A 21,213-nucleotide genomic window follows, 5' to 3' on the forward strand; every position below is an offset into this window, starting at 1 on the left:
CCAACTTGGGGTGACTTCCTAGAGAAAGTTATTTTGGTGTTATAATAGAAAAATTCTCTTCGATATTTCTAAGCAAGCACATTCAGATATAGCCTGTAGCCCATTTATATATTTTGCTGTGGCTGAGATATTTGCTATGTGGAAAAACCTGGAGTGGGCAACCTGGGAAAAGGTGGTAAGCATGATTGTTCAAAGCAGCCTGTATTTGTAAATTAAGACATTAACACTGAATGCAGTTCTTTGATACAAATTCAAAACTCCTTCTATCAATAGTTTTTATGAACTGGGCAATCCATCTTATATCTATGTATTGTAACAGAGGCAAGAAGGTTTACAAAAGCTAAATTGGAGGTCTGTTGTGAAGAATCAAATTTGAAAATGTCATAATGACATTTCTATTTATATTTTATATGGCATAATATAGAAGTACATGGAAAATACTGCATCAAAGACATAAGCTTTTCTTTTATGTCATAATTTTTATATTATCGTAAAAGGAAAATATTAGACCATCTAAAATATTTACAGGTACCATTGTTAAGCAATTTGAAAGTTAAGATCAGTGAACGGTACCCACAACTATGCCTAGAAGTACCATATGATGGCAAATGATGATAAGCTTTTCTATTTCTGGATAGTGATAATTTCCTTAAAATACTTTGACAATTCTTCTTTTTTTCCCCACTGTTTCTTCAGAGGAGACATTTCTTAAAAAGTCAATTGAGATTCCTATATCTATTATTAGCAACAGCATTCCAGCTGGTGGTAATTTATAAAAAGTTCTTGAGCTGTTCAAGCAGTCCAAGGTCAGGAGCTTGTTTGGTTTTTATTCTCACATGTGAGGTCAACATCCACCTAAATTTTGAAGCCTTTGGTAAATATCAGTCCAGTTGAATTGTTATGTTCTAATGATGATCAACATTGAAAATGGAAGCTGACCAACAGTGAAATGACACATGACATTATTGTACATGATAAGTTCAGTTTTCCCTCTACAAAAAACTAAAAATGGTTATAGATGAAATGTAGTCCCAAGTTGCATTCTTTGCAATGCAGTGTCAGCACAAAAGCAGACCTGGTTGCCGAGAGGGAATCACATAGTACAGGAAGATCCATTGGATCGAGTCCTGTGCTGTCTACCTGGTGGATGTGACTGGGCAACCCCAAACCAAATACACCATCAGAATGTGAAGTGGACATTGATGAATCAAAAATAGTTTCAGGATGCTTTAAATTACACTCATGAACCCGGTCATCAGATATTTAGTTACGCTCTGTTGGCATACCTTTTTTTGTGGGAATACTGTCTTTTCATTCTCCAGCAACAACTGAGGCAGTAGTCCATTGGAAACTTGTTTTCCTGGTGATCTAAAAAAAAAAATCTATCAAAAATTAAGTATTTCACTTGCTATAAGAAAGCAGGTTGGGTTTAGGTTTGAGTTTTTTTGGGGTTTGGGGTATTTTTAGAAATCTAACTTAATCATTAATCTATTCATTGGGAAAGAAGAGAAGAAACAGATTTCCCTATATGTTCCATCTGCATTGTGAATAATGGGATATACTATGTATTCAAAAAGGATTAAAAGGATAAGCTTAGCAAATATTAATGCAATCCTAACTCTAAAGTCTACACAAAGATACCTGCAAAAAAACCACTGTTAAATAATGGCAATCTACTGAAACAAATCACTGTGATCTATCTTGGAAATTTAGTTGGAAATACAAATGTGATATATAGAAATACACATAATCCATAAAAAATTAAGTTCTTGTCATCACAAGATACTGATGAAATGACTTAATCTTTGCAATTTTAGAGTACTCTTTCCGTACCATAATAATATCTGTTGTCTTTCACATTTTACATTAGATCCAGCTCACAATACATGCACAGATCCTGGTACTCCACATTTTGGAATACAAAACAGTTCCAGAGGTTATGAGGTAATTCTTTCTTTTATTTATTAGCTTTCTAAAATGAAGATGCATTTAATAATTACAAATATATTAAATTATGTGTAGTCTTAAATGTCTGATGTAAACCTTAGGAAATTTCTGCTCCTTTTTAATAAATACTCATCCTCCATTCCAACCTTCTTTTTTTTTTTAAACATACAGCTTAAAGAAAGAACTTCTAACCTTGCAATATATCATGTGTTCAATCCTTTAGGAGACTTCAGTAGCAAGGACTATTTATAAATTGATTACCTAATATGATATGACACGATATAATTACTTTGCTTTATGATCATAATTCTTTCATACATTGATGAATAGTCAGCAAATACCTAGCAACCAAAGACCTGTCTCATCTAAAGGCCATGTAGTCCTTGACAAAAAAAGTCAGCAAGTGGCTTGACTAAATTAGCAATTCATGTTATGTTTTATTCAGTCAGAGAAGATAAAATTATTCAATGTGTTGAATCCACGTTCTCTGTGATGAATGTCTTTTCTCTACTTTCCAGATTCCTCATAGGTTATTAGCTTGCCAACTGACAGTCAGAAAAGTGACTAAGGAAATAAAAGTAGATGCAACAATGACCAGTCCATGGTCATTATATAGATTGATTAACCTCATGTGGATAGATTCTTCAGGTATAGATATTTGTGATTGGAATCTAAAATACGTTCTGTTTGGGTTTCCTGCTTATTTTTGAACCTAGAGTAGCGTGCCACATGGTATTACAATCAAGTTAGTAAAACTGTTTTTTAAGAAGTCCTTTCTGTAAGTTTTTCTGGGTACTGGTACCCCTCCCTCTCCCGCAGTTTTGCTGCCTGCAGTTGCTGTGGCTGTCAGCTCTTTTCTTCACCTTCTGTTCCTGCCTCGCTTGCAGATGCCAAGGCACTTCTCCCCTAGCCATATTCTGTGGCCTCACCCCTAAGGTGCTGCTTCTTCTAGCAATAGGTGAAGTTGCCTTCCTGTCTGTTGTCTCATCTTGACCCTGTACCTGTCCCCATCATCACTTCAAAAACAACTCTAATCTTTGCACCTGATTTCATCATGGTTTTGTGTTTTTTTCTGCCTCACAAGTTGTCTTTACTATCAGAATTGTTCTGGTCAATTCACTGTTCTATTGTCTGTTGAATATGAAGGCTAATTTTCTCTTTCCGTTCACCTCTAGAGGCAACAGTAGGTCTTCATCTGTTCTGTATCTAGTCTTTCTCAAGTATGTGCTTTGAATCTCAGATCGCTCTTGGGTACAACAAGATGTAGACTTCTCTCCAATTGCTAGTGAAGCGGATTTTTTTTTTTTTTTTGACATATGCAATTAGTGGGTCTTCCTGTTTGTATAATTTAGCCAAGCTTCTATAAACTAGCTTTTAACAGTCTTTCCTCTTTACAGAAAGGCATGATAACAGGCAGCAGATCTTTGAAGGGTTTTCCCCTACCTACCAGCATCTTGCCTTGCCCTATTAATTTTGTGCCTTTTGTGTTTCGCTGTGCTGTGACTGTTGCAAATGCCTCCAGTATTTTTGATCCAAGTACTATGCAGAGAATGCACCCCTTTAATTTTTGCTTTTACCTGTAAAACGAGAAGGAAATTAACTCTGTAACTACATTTTTTTTTCTGCTTGATCTTTTGGGTCAGTGAGGAAAGATTTGCAGCTCATCATTACTTACTGATATCAGAATTGGCAATTTCACAAGAAGCAAGATCACTTAGAGTCAAGACGAACCATGCTCTGTGCTAGTCTCTGCAACAGACGTGTCCTTGGCAAGATAGAGAGATGAATATGTTTTAAAATAGCTATAAAGAAATAAGTCTACAAAGCTGTATCAGTAATTTGACCTTTAAAAATGCCAGTGAATTTCCCAAGCCACTTCAGGAAGTACTGGTGTTGCATTTGCTGATCTTCTATCATGATAGTCTGGTTTTATGTAAGTGAGTATATAGTTAACAGGTAGCCACTTTTGGAGATAACTGCCAATTTTTAATGTCCTTTGAAGTCTTTCTATGATAATTGCAGTGTAGAGCTATCTGCATTTATATACCTGCAAGCTATTTTGTTAATATGCATTGATCACTACTCATTTGCAACTTACTTGCATTTGTCCATGTGATATGTTACTTTATTAATAAGTCACATAATTTCGAATAATATTAGTTTTTGTGGGTTTTTTTCATTTCATCTGATCATATTTATTGCCAAGATGTTTTATCAAAAACAAAAGCAATGCTTTACTGATCAGCCCCACATCCTTTAATATCTTGGCCTGGAGTTGTATTCTGGTTACTTTTGTCAATACCATCAATAAGTCCATTTTACTAGAACTTTCCACAAAATCTCCCTCTCATATGTTATGAAAATTCTTCATCACATGCAATTTTGTATCCAGTTTCCATGCTTTTCTATTCTCAGTGGAAGTCTAAAGTGAGTTTTCTCAGTTACTTTACCTTTTCTTCTGAGAAAGGTCATATCACAGTTGATCATAGGAAGGCTTTCCATAACATCACTCTGCCAGTTGAACATCTCAAGTGAAACTTAGGCAGTTTATAGTAAGAAATGCAGTGTAAGAGATTGTGGCCTGGAGTCTTCCCTAGTGAATTTATTTGAAGATGAAACAGTTCTTCATAGTTTTTTCTTTTTCTTTTTTCCTTTTAAGAAACATATTTAGTCAAGTCACTCTATGCTTTAACCCCAGCTGGCAATTAAGCACCACATGGCCACCCAATCACTCCCTTCCCCCACCGTGGGATGTGGGAGAGAATTGGGGGAAAAAAAGTAAAGCTCATGGATTGAGTTTAATAGGACAAGAAAGGAAGGGAAAATAACAGCAACAACATCATCATCATCAACAACAACAACAATAACAATAATAACAATAATAGAATATAAAAACAAGTGATGTACAATGCAATTTCTCACCACTTCCTAACTGATGCCCAGCCAATCCCCAGGATGCAGTCCTCCAGCCAGCTCCCCCCAGTTTATACAATGGGCATGACATATGGTACAGAATACCCCTTTGGCTCATTTGGCTCAGCTGTCCTGGCTGTGTCCCCTCCCAGCTTCTTGTGCACTCCCAGCCTCTGCTGGCAGGGCAGTAGGAGAAGCTGAAAAGTACTTGACTTAGTATAAACAGTGCTTAGCAACAACTAAACATCAGTGTGTTATCAACATTATTCTCATCCTGAATCCAAACCACAGCACTATACCAGCTGTTAGGAAGAAAATTAACTTTATTCAAGCCTACACCAGGACAGTCACACAACGAGAAACCTTTGAAACAGACTTTATGGTCAAGTTCTATCGAACCATATGCAGTGATGTACAGGAAAGAGAGACATCTGAGTCATTTAGTTTGCTTCTGTTACACTGACTTATAAGCTGAAATGTACAAGTGTTGTTCTTTTCTTTGTGCACAGCCTTGTTAATATTTTCCCACTTACCGTTTTGAAATAAGGTTACAAAAGAGCAATTGCTTAAACTTTTCATCACATTAAAAAAAACTCTAGGAACAGTAAAAAGAGGATATTTCTATTTTTGAAAAAAATCTCTCTAGTAGCTTACTGCTGTCTTGGTATGGAATCTGACTACATGTGATGGATACCTTTTTTATCTAATATTTTGGTTTGATCCTTAGGTTGGGAGCACAGTCTTTTTCAGATGCAGAAAAGGTTATCATATTCAGGGATCTACCACCCGTTCGTGTCTTGCAAACTTAACTTGGAGTGGCATACAGTCTGAATGCATTCGTAAGTCTGGTTTCTTGTCTAATGAGTTGAAATATTGTGCAGTTTTAAAAGATTTACAAAGTGATGCATGTGGAAATTTGTAGTAAAACAGTATTTTTAAATGCTTTTTATATCTTATTCTAAGACCAAAGATATACTTGGGATATTAATTTGAAGTAAGAATATACAGCGGGTTTTTTTCATGAAGTTCACAAAAATTCTATATCAGTCTTACTCAAAAAATCTGTCCTCATTAACCCAATGCATAAGGTTGTTTTAACTTAGTCTAGGCTTTTTGTGTGTGTGTTGGATTGATAGAGAACTTAAAGTGGCCTGAAATATGCATGGAGCTATTTTGTTGGCACATATTTTTGGAATCATAAACTAGAACTCAGCAAAATTCATCTTTTCTAGACTATGCATGGGTATGCAAATGATTAGTGTATTTATATCTCTGTATGGGCTAGAGGACATCAAATAACTATTCTATTAAAACACGTTGATCTACTAAAAGTTAATTAAAATTACCCTAGATTCTTACCCTATTTCAAGTTATTTTGGGGTTTTTATAAGTTAACACCATGGAGCACAGAGAAAGAAGCATACTGAGCAGCCATATCTGTTATAATCAGTGTACTATGACAAAACCTTCCTGTGGAACCTTTATTTCAGTTGAAAGTTATGATGAATTTATTTAGCACAATAACTACGCGGTACTTTTCAAAACATTGAGTGGAAGTGATACTTGAAGCTGTGGCAGTACAATAGGTCACAGAACCAGTCATTGCACCATGTGCAATAGCATGTGCTTTCCTTCATTTTAACTCTTTTCTGTTTGGTATCGTGATTTAATTTTGGTGTATTGTTTAACAATATATGATAATATAATTTCCATCTTCACGCAATAATAAAACTATACACTCAGTGTTACTTTTACAAGTAATATCTACTTTGTGATCTTTAAGTTTCTAAAGATGTACAAAGTTTACATAATAAAAGGAAGTAAGTTGGCTTGCATTTATTTCAAATTATATACTCTAATTCTATTGAAACTATTTACCACCACTTTTTCTAACTCTAAAAAACCGCTTTGCAGCTCATGCCTGCAGGCAGCCAGAGACACCGGCACATGTAGATGTGAAAGCGATAGATCTTCCTACTTTAGGGTATACGTTGGTGTATACCTGTCAGCCAGGATTTTTTCTTGCTGGTGGATCAGAACATCGGACATGTAAACCAGATATGAAATGGACAGGAAAATCACCTATTTGTAAAAGTAAGTCATTACTCAAGTGATATGTTGGGCCCTACTTGGTTGGATTTTATTTCCCTTGACATTTATGTTTCATATAGTAATGTTAATTTTTTCCACTTACTGTTTTAAGATGCATGTGACACAACAGCTTTTACTTTATGAAAGAAAGAGTAAAGAAATCAAAGTAGCATCTAGAATTCACAGAGGAAATCCTGGGAATATGTCTGTCTAAGTGCACAGGCACACATACATAAGTTTACCCCTAACAACAGCAAACAAAACCTGAACAAAATGAAGTATTACTTTTGACTGTGTTTATGTCACAGTTCTAAAGGGTTTTTCAATGTATTCAGTGTTTAATGTATGATATTCCGCTAGGAACAAAAGAAGTTATTTCATAGCTTGGCTTTTAGATTCATTCAGGTATGCTTTCTAAGTTCTTCTAAAATAAAAATAAACAATAAAATAAAAAACCTAAATGCATCTTTGCACCAGATTCCACTTTTATTTATATCCCTGTAAATATCATACAGTTTTGCTAGAGTAGCTCTAGGTATATAGTTATGAGGGCTAAATTTACTCTTCACATGTGCATAAACATGGCTATAAGTTCCCAATTCAGAAAAATAAAACAAAATTATATTTGGAATGTGAATAAAGGAAAAACAGTCAGATGCCATGGGAAAGATGTTTGCCACATGATATTTAATTTCAATATGTTAATGAACGCTAAATAGATTTGATATTTGAACAATATTTGATTTTCTATTAATGTATGGGTAGACTTCTTTGTTTCAACATTGTCAAGACATATGTTCTATGCATAAAAATTTACCTTCTTATTCTAGTTCCCTAAAGGGTGATTTTTCATGGATTCTGTATAATTAATAATTCAACATAAATTATCTTATATGGTTTTTGTTAATTTTTTTTTTTTTTTTTTAAATAATGAAAGAGCAGAAAAGGTTTCTATAAGCAAGAATTCTTTTTTTATTGGCTTACAGTCTTTAGGTATAATTCTCCTTGAGTGCTCCATGCTTTTTGTGCTTTCTTAGCACTTGGTCAGTCTTAATCAGTGAATTTCTGCTCCCAAAGAAAAGAACATGCAAGACCAAATCTTCCTATGGGACATCAGACTTTTTAAAGAGGCTAATAATATGGATCCAGAACTTAATGTGGGGTCAGTGGACATAGCTCTGCTGAGTGTACCATAAAGATAGCAAATGACACTGATTATGATCCTTTCCCATGATGTCTGATTCGTCATCTTAACCCACCTGTCTGCGTTTTGCTAGTTTGTGTCATAAATGTATCAATCTTTATAAAGACAATTTTTACTATATTTAATATACTCACATATATTCATAATTAGATATAGCATTTGTCCCCTCTATAAGGCTCTCTTTTATAGCACTGGGACTGATATAAAAATTTTAGGCCTAAATGTATGAAATACTTGGCTAGCCAGACAATTTCCCACAGTAAAAATGTTGTTTACCTAAATTATTTTCTGATTGTTTTGTCTAAGTGTATAGATCTGAACATCTGAGGTATTCAAGACCAGTTATTTCTGTTTGAAACATGGCTCCATTGGATAACAGATGATTGCATCCATCAGGCATTGTTTTAGCATTCTATTTAAAAAAAAAAAACAACAACCAAATATGTTCATGAAAATGATAATTTGTCTTTTTACTTGTAGGTAAAGGAGTGAGAGAAGTTAATGAAACAATAACTAAAACTCCAGGTTTGTATACAAGAAGAGTTTTAGATCTAAATAAATTAAATTGATTTACACCCTAGATTGTTATGGATAATAAAACTGTTTCCAATATTTAACTTTTTATTACTCATTTCAAAGGAATATAAATGTTGAGGTATTTCATAATAACAAGTGCCATGTAAAACCTATTGTATGAAATCTTTCCCAAACAACTTTTTTTTTTTTTAATTTCTACAGTACATATTTTGTGAATTGCACAGAAAACCACCATCAAGCCAAAAAGATAAAGCACATATGCACAAAACCCAGAGTTGATGTAGTTTTATATCAGAGAGATTGCTATAATGGAGAGCCTTATAATGAGTGTAGACTATAATTGCAGGGATTGGGTTCGGTCAAAGTTATGCCCTTTACATTGCGCGTGTTGCAAGAAACCACAAAAAAACCCCAAAAACAAAAACCAGTTTTGGAAATTTTGATGGCCTTTATTTCATGGAAACTCTTAAGGTATTCTAAGACAGGGTTTCCTAAACTGTGTTGACCACCAGCAGAAGGAAAACATTACTGCTGTTTTTCTTTGCCTCCTCACAAACGTGTGTGCAGTTAAGCTTTTCCTCCTGCCAGTGACAAAATAGACAAATGCATCTGAGAAATCCTTGATGTAGATCTTTTTAGGTTCAATCATTTTCAGAAAATGAAAGGCCTAATTATATTTTTTTTACTGACTTATTTAACAATGAGTAGAGTTTTCATCAAATAAATGATCTTGCAACTCTATATTCTTAATTTTAGCAAGCTACATAGAAAATAAAATTAATTTTCACACTCATGGCGGTTCACAGAAGGACTCTGTCGAGTAGATGGGATAAAAAGGTATTTCTGCTAATAATTAACCTTCCTGCTGAGTTTATTAGTGAGAGTGTCAGACAAAACCATAAATAAGCTTCTCAGATGCATTACTTCTCCAGACTCACAATAAAGCAGGTTGTAATGTGCATTCATTATAATTAATATAGAGTCTTCGTTTATTGGAGGATTCACCTCACTGAACACCTAAGGTATGGATTAATCTGCTACCACACAGATTTTTTCAATGCCAAATTAAAATGCAGACTAAGTCTCCAAATTTAATAACTATGTAGAACATCCGTATCAATTCACACCCCATCGTGTCCCTTATAACTACTTTTGATAACTAAGTACTGTTTGAAAGGCATTTTTAAAAAAAAAATTAAATGTTTTGTTTGAAAATGCCAATATTAATAAGCAGAGAACTGAAACTGTGTAACGAATGAAAGTAATTAACAAGGAAAATTTTAAACTGTTTTTGAAAACAAAGTCTGCACTATTATTATGTCTTTTAAAATTGTGAATTCTTTTTAGTACAGAACACTGTATTTTGGAGCATTTTCTTTAACTGGTTATCTTGGCTTTTGGTAGAATTCCATTTGCTGCTATCTGAATTTTAAGTGGAATGAAGCTAAAATTGCTAAACTGGAGTTTTTATAACAGAATAGATTCATGTTCTGATTTCCTACCTTTGGATATCTGAATACAGATTATGCTTATTATTTTTTATTAAATTGCTATTTTTTTGCCAGAGTTAATGTTTTCATAAGCAAAGTAACTCTCGTTTTTGCAGTACCGTAAACTGTAATTTAGTATAAGTTGCAACTAAAGAATTCTCACATTACCTATGTGAAGTTCAAGAAGTACAATACTCTGGTTCCCATGGTTCTCACTGCTTTGTATAATCTTTGCAAAAATAGTTAGGAAGCTGTTTTAATGAGTGGCCATGGATTTCCCCATTTGTCACATTCTGAGGAGAATCCGCAGTTGGTGCAGTATTAGTATGACAGACAATATCCAGTTCATTTTTCTCATTCTGCATTTGCCCATGTGGGTGGGAAAGGCAGGGGCATTGCAGGGGCTCAGCAGAACTGGGTCAGAGCCACTCCGATTCCTCAACAGCATCCATGGAACTGCAGCACTTGTATTTTAACCTTTTACAAAAACATGACTGAGGAAGCAGAAATATATGTTCTTCCCCTGCTGATTCTGTCAATCTGCAGCAAGTGCAAATTCTGTAAATACTGAATCAGTGGTAAAATTTTGCAGAGATTAACAGCTATAATTGACAGTTAGAGTGGTTAGAGGAACTAGATACTGAAGAAGTTGAATGTGACAAAAGAAGTACGGTATCTGCTCCTGTATAAGTCTTATATAGTACCTGTTAGGTTCATACCAGTAATACTAGATGTTTACCTTCATGAGAAGAGCCTCAGACACACAATTCTAATTAAAAACAAAGACAAATAAAAATAATTTTAATATATTTTTAAAATGTCAGGTTTCAAGTTTACTGTATGTCACTTGTAGCAAAGCAATGAGAAATATATATGGAAAAGTCTGAAAGGCCATTTACAGAATGCATATATTTTCTGCAAATATATGAATTCTAAGGACTGTGAGATACCAATAGAAATGTAATGCTTCGGATTTTTAGTACTAATTTTAGGTTACCTGATGTAAAGCCCTAGTCCTGCAGTAAGTTTTGCTTTGGAAAGGGAGCACTTAAGATTCTTTGAAGCTGTTGTACTCAAAGCCATATAGTGGATCTCTACTCATTTGTAATCCAGTGATGGTACAGACAACATGCTACTGAAGTTTTCAAGTCATACCACATTGAGCTTGAATGTTTGCTTCTGGCTTTTGCACAATTTGGAGGCAAAAAGCACTGAAGAAGTTATTATCTTTTCTCTTTATGAAATGCATACTAAGAAGTGTAATAATATGATTAAGAAACAGTCAACAGCTAATCAGTCATCAGATTTCCAGATGTACTGCCTGTCACTTTGTTTTGTGGAAATACATGCTGTTACTGACCTGGGTTTCTTCTTGATTCATTTTTGCAATCAGTGATTAGGTTGAGGCAAAAATATCCAGGGAATTTATTCTAATTAGATACACAGGATACTTACATTGATAAATTTTCTTCAACATAGACAGCTGCCTTTACATGTGCTCAGAGTTTAAGAAAATCCAAATAATCCAATAATATATTTTAGAAGTTTAGTTAGAAGAGTGTGAAACACTTCTAATATCAGTCTTAAGCTATTTAGCAAGTATCATGTGTAGTGGTCATGGATAGTAAGGGTGAATTATAATAGTTGCTAGGGCTGCCATTTTGTCAAGATATCATGTGATTGGTTAAACAGTTCTTTTTATGAACTTTTATTTTGATTCTTTGAGCTTTGCTTCGTAAATTGTAATGCTGAAAAAGCTTAGAACTAGGTGGAAAAAAGCCTATTTTCACTTGTCAAAAGCTGTCTGACAGGGACAAGGAAACACTGAGTGCTGCCTGGCCAGGAGGAGGATTGGTCTCTTTTGGCCAACTTAAACATTCATTTAACTAAACCATCATGTTTGAAGGAATTCTTCCCAAAATTTTATGACAGTAGAGTATATGGCAGAAATATAGCCATGTGCAGGGGAGAAATGTATGTTCAAGACAACTAGCACCCTGAAATATATCTGACATAAAATCTTCACCTAAGAATTTTTTTCTCTTCTGTATTTCCTTTGTAATTAATGTTAATATTACAGATAGTGTTGAATGAGAGTCTTTTTCTACTCTGCTGGTGATTTAGCCAAATATTTAAAATACAACATTTAATGACCTGTAAATAATTTATTTTATCTGTATAGAGGAAAAATACCAATAACATAAAATAAATGACCCAAATACATATATTTCTTCCTGTAATTCATGCTTCATTTTATAGTTTTTTACTTGAGATTATTCCAACTGTAGTTTTTGAGAAACAGACCTGTATTTTAAACCAAAAATGTTCCCTGCTCTGGCAACTTCATTGTTCACAGGTGCAGTAATATTGTATGGAGAAAAGATGTGGAATCTAAAAAATGACTGATGAAACACTTGTGCTAAACTATATCTGGAATTCAGTGAATTCAATTGAATATTTAGTTGATATTCAGTTGAAAATCACACATGCTGCTGCTTTAATAGATTCATGAAACAAAAGGAATAGGCTAAGAGAGTGTTTCCTTCCAGGAATTCCTGACTTAAGAATATAGTTTTCCTTTTTTTCATCATACCTTAAAGCTACAGGGCTTTAGGGGAAGAGTCCGTTATCATTCATAGTCTTGAGGACATTCACTGAAGCACACAAGCTGTGAAGTGTGAGGTTATTTAAGAACTTATATGGTAATGGACAGGTGTAGTATATTATAGGCAATTGTGTGGAAAGGTCAATAGATGTATTCTCTTTACCGTTGTAAAATTTTTACTATAGTACCTCCTTAGAACAGTGGATTGATGCTGTAATAGAAAAAATAAAGAACATAAGTATGACTATAAAGATTGTTATTTTGTTGTAGTTTACTCCTTTCTTTGTTTCTTTTTTGCTCACTTTTATTTAGTTCCCTCAGATGTGTTTTTTATAAATTCACTGTGGAAAGGGTTTTATGAATATTTAGGAAAAAGACAGCCTGCTACTCTGACTGTTGATTGGTTCAATACTACAAGCAGCAAAGTGAATGCCACATTCATTGAGGCATCCAACATACAACTCAAACTATCAGGTAGGTTCCGAATTTGGTGTTAAAAAAGCTGTTGTTTTAATTTTTTTCATCTGTTCAGTTCTGTTGTATTTTATGGCAAACACAAAATGAAACAAAAGCTTTATGTTTTCACTAAAAATATTTTTCTGCTTATTTTGCAAAAGGAAATGTCCTAATGTAATGGTCTGCACCAATGTCAGTCAGTTTATATGCGGTCACCCATCTATTTTTCCCCTTACATTTCAAATAAATATTGAGATAGGGTTTTTTTGTCTGAGACTGTTGCATAGTATTGATGTGTCGAACTCCCAAGTAATATTGAAGTGGCAGACGAAATGTGTATAGGCATTTTAAGAACCGTACCATTTAAAAGCTCCATTATTCAATAGTAGTTAATTCCTGCTTTAAAACAATACGATCTTAATAATGGCTATACTATATTAAACTATATTAAAAGTTTACTCTGCATTAAAAATAGGCACAGATCAGTAAATAACTTAGTGATTATGCATACCTATTAATCAACATTGTGCGTTCCTTTCTGCTAATCTGACTGTAAAGTTCTGATTTAGCCTCTGATCACAGTTATATTTGAAAAGAGCATTATCAGCAATCAATACCTTTTAAGGTCAGGAGTTCAGAGAGAATTTCAGTTATTGGCTGCCAAACAGCAAGTTTTCTTTCACTACACTGTCGATATTTACTGTAGCAATATACTGTTGTGATGTAAGTAAAATCCAAATTTTTCTAGTTCAAGAAAATTTCAGGCAAGGAATTTATCTGTATTCAGAATTACTGAAATACTGTATGTAAAGACAGATATTCTTGCCCATATTTGTATAAAATTAAACAGTATAAAATAATCTTTGCATCTTGTTATCAAGTATGACGTGATATCAATTAAAAAAAAAAATCAGTAAAATAAGATCCTGTTATTACAGCATTTTAAAGCTTGGTTTTTTTCCAGGTTATAAAATTCTGCTATTACAGAATGTTTTCTACTAAATATTTTAGTTCTAAATCTATATACTTAGCTTTGAAATGATATATGAGCAAACTGGTTGAAAAATTGTTTAAAAGGCATTTGTTGCCTCCTTTATGTAATAGGTGTTTACAAGAAAGAAGAAGCCCATTTGCTCTTGAAAGTTTTTCAGATTAAAGGACCTAGTGACATTTTTGTAAGCAAGTCTGAAAATGACAACTGGGCACTAGATGGTTATGTAAGTAACCAGACTGCTGTGGATAAAGCTTGTTGAGTTAAAGTCTTAAGTAATTTATGATTTCCTATATAGCTGTCCAACTTTTTAGATTACAAATAGGGAATGTAGCACTCTAGATGTCGGAATAGAGATCACATTATTTTTCTTCTTTAAAATATGTATACAAACTTCTATCTGTCACACACCCATTAGAATTTTTAGTTTACTAGGGGGAAGGTAGATGAGGGTGGAATTTTCCCTTTAGAAATATTGTACTTCTTGGTATGATAAATAGTTCACTGTAATAAAATTACATTTAATCTTGAAGAAAAAGAATGTTATTTTACTCTTTGCAGTTGTCCTTTGTGCCTCATGATGCTTTCTATGGAAGACGATTTAAAATCTGGCAATTCAGTGGACTTCCATATCTGTATATTAATTCAATTGTATGTATGCCAGCTGAAGAACTTTAAAACCCAGCTATATATATCAGATATTTTGAAGTCATTCCAGATGTTATTCTGAAACTTTGTTTAATATTGCTGCAAACTTAAAATTATTACTATTGTATAAGCATAGACAGTTCACTAATATTTTAAAGCATAAAAGTGAAAATCTGGGCTCCAGATGTCTAAGTTAGAAAAACAAATAGCTAAACATTCTTATTTATTTGTTTCAGAAATCTTTCTTTTGTTTCAACATATTCTAGGTATCCTCAGGGCTTGAAAGAGGTGTTTTTACCTATCAAGGTGATATACATGGAAAAGACTTTGGAAAATTTATGCTCCAAAGACAAGGTATATACATTTGTAGAGCTTTATTGTGTATTATCATTTGGGGTCTCATAAGACTGAATTCAACAAATGACTCAGCTATCTAGCTGAAGCAAATGTTTATTTCATGCCATTAGTATGATAAAGTATAGTGTAATATGCATGTTTGAAATACACAGTTCAAATCCCATCTTAATTCTGCTTAACATGTTACTCTCTCATACCTTCCAGTATGGCAACCTAATAAGATGACTACAGAATGCTCTTAAAGACAAACCCATTGAAACTGCTTGCTTTTCTGTGAATGTCTTTTTGAAAGTAACAGGGGTGTCATGCAATGCAAAAACAATGCAAAGACATTTTCTGCTCAAATGTATAAACTGCAGTCAGACTCATATAGGAAATTGGAAGGACAGAATCAACACTGATTTTAATAGTGTTATTTGGAGAGAGCTTGTTGCTGGTGGATGTTTTCAGAATGTATGTGATTTAGATAGAATTCTACTTTGCTGTCAAAAATATGAAATGAGTGACTGAGGTATATGTTACAGCTACAGACTCAAGTGCTCCAGCAGCTGGTTAAAAACTAGTTATTTCACTTATAAAATATTTTTTTCGTAAAAACTAATAAGACATTTATTCATGAACTATTTACTTGTGAAATAGTTTTGGCAAATTCCAAGTGTAGACATCTGCATTTTCTTATCCTGGAACTACTGCAGAGTGGTCAAAGCATGGTATATATACAGCAGAGTACTCAGCCAGGAAGAGGAGACAGCCTAGCCAATATATCTGTAGCCAACTGTACTAACATTTTATAAATTGCCTTGGTTCCGATATGGCTTGTTTTCATTGATGCTGTACCCAATGCCCTTTAAAGTTCTGCCAAATCTCCCTTATATTTCTTTGCTCTATTAACTGCTGTAATAAGCAGTTATGCTATGGATTTGCTTATCCTGGCCACCTCTCAAAGTACCATATATGTTTAGTCACAAGGGCTGGAAACCTTTCTCTTCAGAGTCTCAACCCAAGAACTGACAATTACTGAATCTGAATACAATTTCAGTCTTCAGAGTAAACTCTTGGGTGGGGCAGAATATTTGTCTGCCTTGTACTTTCATGTAATCCTTATCACTGTAATATCTAAATTACTTTTTTTTTCAGATTTTAATAAACATACTGTAAAAGTAAAACATCAAGACTTGTTCAAACATCTGTTTTTTAGCAGCCTTTAATATCTCAAACCAGAGTGGGTATGGTTTGTTGGTTTTGTTTGAGGTGTGTATGTGGTTTTGTGGTTTTTTTTTCCTTAAGCCAGGCTGAAAAAGTTCTCCTTGATTTGCCAGCTACCTAATGACAGTTTGGATCCATGTGTTTTAGCAGTGAAATTAAGAATAAGCAGAATGACAATTCATCAGTTACAGCATTCTCCAGAGGATGTATTCTACGGTAGTGGAAAGCATTGTCCATATCACTGTTTAGAGTTACAATATGAGAGCCAAAGTGTCCAAGTTACATATGTATTCCTAGGCTGAGGGCTTCTCATCTTCAGCTTTGGCGTTTCAGCAGAGAGCTTACTACAAATGCAGATAGTGTCTATTTTAGAAGATTTATGTGATTGCTAAATAGACACTGCTTTTCTATAGGTCGCTTGTTCTCCTAGAGCTAAAAGGACAGAGCAAATTTCCAGACAACACAGGTCGTAATATTTGTCCGTACCCTCTCATATTCAAGGATAACTTGCTTTGGTTTTTTAAATCTGTTTTAAATTGTGTTCATGAATATTCTGCTGAGGCAATGATCTTATATGTCCTCCAGCTGAAGACTTTACATATTTCCATTTCTTCAGGAAGTTAAATTATTTGCTGCCTTTACACTAAGCCAGAAGTATGCATAAACTATGCATGCAGGGGTGCATACATAATGTAATACGAAATTCTTCACCTGCAAGCATATTGCAAAGAACAGCATTTACTGAGAAACACTTGGTTAAGTGTGAAAGACTAGTCTATTTGATGAAGAATTCCCTATTACACAGTACTAGAGAAAGGCCAGGCTCAGTGGATATGCCCAGTCTTGGAACTTAATGACATGAAAACAAAAAAACCTTTTGTTTCTGAGTACTGTTTATCCTTTTTCAGAAGCAATTCTGTTTGCTTGTAGCCTTAGAGAATAACCCATACAGCAGAGAGATCTCTGTTATCAGTCTGCCAGAAGAATTAGAACTGTATCTGAGCCTGCTTAAGGGGCCCAAGTAGTGACACCAAATTATTTAACCTGTTCCACCAAGTAATCAGTCATTGCTGAGGACTTTTTGTTTGGTTTGTTATATTTTAATAACTTGGTCTCTAAAGGCTGCGAGACTGCAGCTAGGTTCAGTTTCTGTAGTTGCTGAGTGCCTGTGCCTCAGCACTACGTGTTCTAGTTCCTAGAAGATGCTTAGTCTAAAATCTCACCCTTGTTCATTCCAGTCTGGACTGTCCTTTAAAACTATATGAAAAGAGGACTTTGTGAGAAGAGAAGCTTACTTCACCAAATGATTATTTTCCTATTTTTCTTTCCTATGGGGAAATACAGTGACCCACTTCTCTTTCCTTTTATTTCTTCAGAGTACCTTTTTAGCTTATCTAGATTGAGATAACAAATATTGACATGAAATATGAAATATGAATAGTTAACTTGCATCTGTGATACATTAGATCAATGGCTATGAAATATATGTTCATTTCTTGAAATTGTTGAACATCATGAGACATGTGTATTTTAAATTTCACTCTGTAAAGGTGTTATCCTTCCTCTCCAGAGAATTTCACACAGCTTCCGTCATTCATGAAGAAATGAAATGATGTTTCTACATCTAAACAGTATACTCACAGCTTCAGAGTACAAAATAGTTGTGCATTAGCTAATGCACAAATAGATAGCTAGGACTAATGAGCTATGAGACTATATATTAATACACTTCTCACACCCAATATGTTACCCAAACAGTCTTTGCTATCGGGCAGTTATTAGTCAAGTGAAGAAGGTCCAGCCTCTCTTCCCCCTTGGAAGCTTCTGACTTGCTTTCCTTGTCAGTATTTTTTCTCTTAAATCCTTGCGCTGCTAACCATCCTTGTCTGAGAATTTACACTTTTACCTGTAATTCTTTTCTTATCTTGCATGGCTTTCACTGTCATACTTTCTCCCACTTCAACAGCAGTTCTTATAGTAGAATTTAGCCATGCTATATCAGTGCCAGACTCCCTGGACTAGGAGTTACAGGAGCTAGGCATCTGAAAGCTCAAAACAGTTACAAAGAAGTGCTAAAAACAATTATAAAAAAGTGCTTTTCTTACAAAAAGTATTATTTTCTAGTATGTATAAAGGAGAAAACTCAGTAACCATCTAAAGGGTAGAAGTACACAGTTTGCGCAATAATGACTTCACTGTGTATTATCACAATTTGAACTACACCTGACAGCTGCTGGTTTTAGAAGGCTGAAGAAACCCCCGTTATTCTGTGAAATGTTTAAAAAACATTTATAATCTTACTGAATATCCCTCTATTAAATAACATGTTTCCCAGTGACAAAGTATGGCTTTTTAAATGAAAAGTGAACCAGACTATCTTTTGCTCCCCACACACCCCAGCTATTAGTGTGCAGATATTCCCACTTTTCCAGTTTTAGCTGTGGTGGCAATCAATATGTAAATTAGAGCAGTACAATAGGCTTTCCCATTTCTCATTATGATAATGCTGTCAGAAGAAATACAAAATTCATGTCAGGATATGTTTAATCACAAACAGCTCTGAAAATGATTGTAATAAGTAAACAAGACGGTTGAACTTATATTGAGTCTCATACATGAATAAATTAAAATTATACAGAATTGCAGCAAAGTTTCTCTTCCGTAATGAAAAGCACACCTAAGGCACAGTCTGAAGCTGGTCAACACTTCTCCAATGCCAATTAAATCTTGTAAACTTCACTTAAAATTTTCAAGCTTGGTTACCGTAAATATGGTACTTTAGAAAATGAGAGATATAGAATATTCAATTATCTCTAAAAGGAGTTTTGAGTACTAAGTATTTAATGTGACTCAGTTATCAAACAGAGGTAACTTAGAAAGACATTATCTAAATGTAAATTTGTGCCTAGTTTTAAATGTTGTTACACAAAAAAAAATTGTATTTAATTTTTTTAAAAATTCCATGCCAAATCTTCTTACTAAGAATTGGTTTTTATTAATTTCAAACGACTGTTTTCTTTTAGCTGAATTCTGATTAGATATTTTATAATTTTCATATTACTTATACATTAAAATATATCTATCATATGTGCCAGAGTAGTAGCTTTCACATATAAAGAGTTTGTTGATCATACAAATTTCTCTTTGTTTCAGTACTTGGTTGGAATTTTAAACAAGAGTTAGAATATTAATTTTCTTTTTTTTGAGTATAAGCTGACTGCAGTGAATATGATTGTTACCATATTTTTTATTAATTACTCAAAATAATTGGAAAAACAGCTGGGGATTGTGACAGTAAAGGATGAAGACAGTGATAAACTGCATGCAGTTTTTTTAACTTCTATCACTTTTTCTAACCAATAAAAAATTCAAAGGAGCATTTAAATTAGCATTTCTTAAACTTTTCTTAACTGTGGATTCTATCTGTCATTAATTTAGATTGTCCAGTAAATGTGCAATACAACACAAATACGTAAAATCATGCCAAAAAGCCTTCCACACCTTGAGTGTTGGGACAAATATTGGATTACTAAAGTCCAAAGATTTTTATAATACACTGGTTCTACTCTAAAACAGTTCAATGTTAATTAAGATACTCCACAGTAGTATGAGGAAGCTCATAACATGATCACAACTAGCACTGTAGTAGGTTTATTAATTTGAAGAGGTTTGCCTTCTCTGGTTCTGCAGACAAGCATAGACAGAAGTCTGAAATGTGACAGAAGATTAAGGCAGTGAAACATGTTGAAGTACAGTATTTTTCATGTTTAGTGATCAAATCTGGTAATACTTAAATTTCTAGGGGGGCTGTCTTAATTTTAAAGGGAATTTAAATTAATTCCTTGAATTTAATACATTTTGTAAAATGAATTGCATAAAATGTATTATAATATTAGCAATTGCAACATCTAAGTTTTAAAAATATCTAACAAAACAAAAACTTACCTCATTCCTATTTTGCATTGAGCTTGAACTGTAAGAAATCATAGGAGAATTGTTTGCTTCTTTCTCAGTTTTGCAACTTTTTAAAATATTCTAGTATACTGCTAAAAGCAGCACAATGGCCGTGTCTTTGCTATGTAAGTGGTCTGTGCTAGAGTCCTAAAAAGACTGATTGATGCTGTTGCCATCAATGAGGAAGGTTTGGTGTTTGAGACAGTGTGTACTAGTGGGTTGGAGCACTTCTGAGTGGTAAACAGCAGTGTCTCCTATTCTTCTCTTCTAGCATCAGCAAAAATATCCCAGAATATCAAGCACAGATATCTGTCCCAGTGCCATCCTTGCTGCACTTTCCCTCTGTCCTGGTCTATTCTCCTTGTATAAGATCTATGTATTGCTGTCTGAAGAGCTGTGAGTTCAAACTGGCAACATGGAGTTGGGTCTCAAAATAATCTTTTTTTCTACAAAAATTTTCTGTATTTTTAACTGTAAAATTATTTTTCATCCTTCACAATTTGAATTGTCAATTTGGCCACCTATTTAAGCAATTTAACAATGTTGCTCTTTATACTGATGGAAAAATGGGTTCTGCAGAATGCCTTACAGTCTGGGTTGTCTATTTGCCCACAACAGGAACCCAGCGAGGCCGTGCCACAGGAGACTGCCTTTGCATTCTCTGCACCTCAGTTTTATCCCAGTTTAAGCACAGCTGCCAGAGGCTCTAAAATATGCTCATTCCTCACCCCTAAAGGCGGGTTGTAAAGCAGCCAGGACATGCATATAGGTGCACAGACTTGGGAGTGCTATTGAGCCAAGCAGAACCATTGTG

The 21,213-nt window shown here is 34.1% G+C and overlaps 1 protein-coding gene across 1 annotated transcript in view; it reads left to right on the forward strand.

The window, feature by feature from the left end:
• Positions 1 to 21,213, forward strand: part of CSMD1 (CUB and Sushi multiple domains 1) — a 1,224,748-nt gene that overhangs the window by 1,199,019 nt on the left and 4,516 nt on the right. The window contains exons 62-68 of the mRNA XM_086461528.1: positions 1,871 to 1,944; positions 5,588 to 5,699; positions 6,775 to 6,954; positions 8,636 to 8,680; positions 13,100 to 13,261; positions 14,348 to 14,460; positions 15,149 to 15,236. Coding sequence (XP_086317654.1) covers positions 1,871 to 1,944; positions 5,588 to 5,699; positions 6,775 to 6,954; positions 8,636 to 8,680; positions 13,100 to 13,261; positions 14,348 to 14,460; positions 15,149 to 15,236 — 774 coding nt within the window. The remainder of the gene's footprint in view (positions 1 to 1,870; positions 1,945 to 5,587; positions 5,700 to 6,774; positions 6,955 to 8,635; positions 8,681 to 13,099; positions 13,262 to 14,347; positions 14,461 to 15,148; positions 15,237 to 21,213) is intronic.

Source organism: Leptosomus discolor, chromosome 2 (assembly GCF_034619465.1).
Source record: "Leptosomus discolor isolate bLepDis1 chromosome 2, bLepDis1.hap2, whole genome shotgun sequence".
In the NCBI taxonomy this organism is placed as follows: domain Eukaryota; kingdom Metazoa; phylum Chordata; class Aves; order Leptosomiformes; family Leptosomidae; genus Leptosomus; species Leptosomus discolor.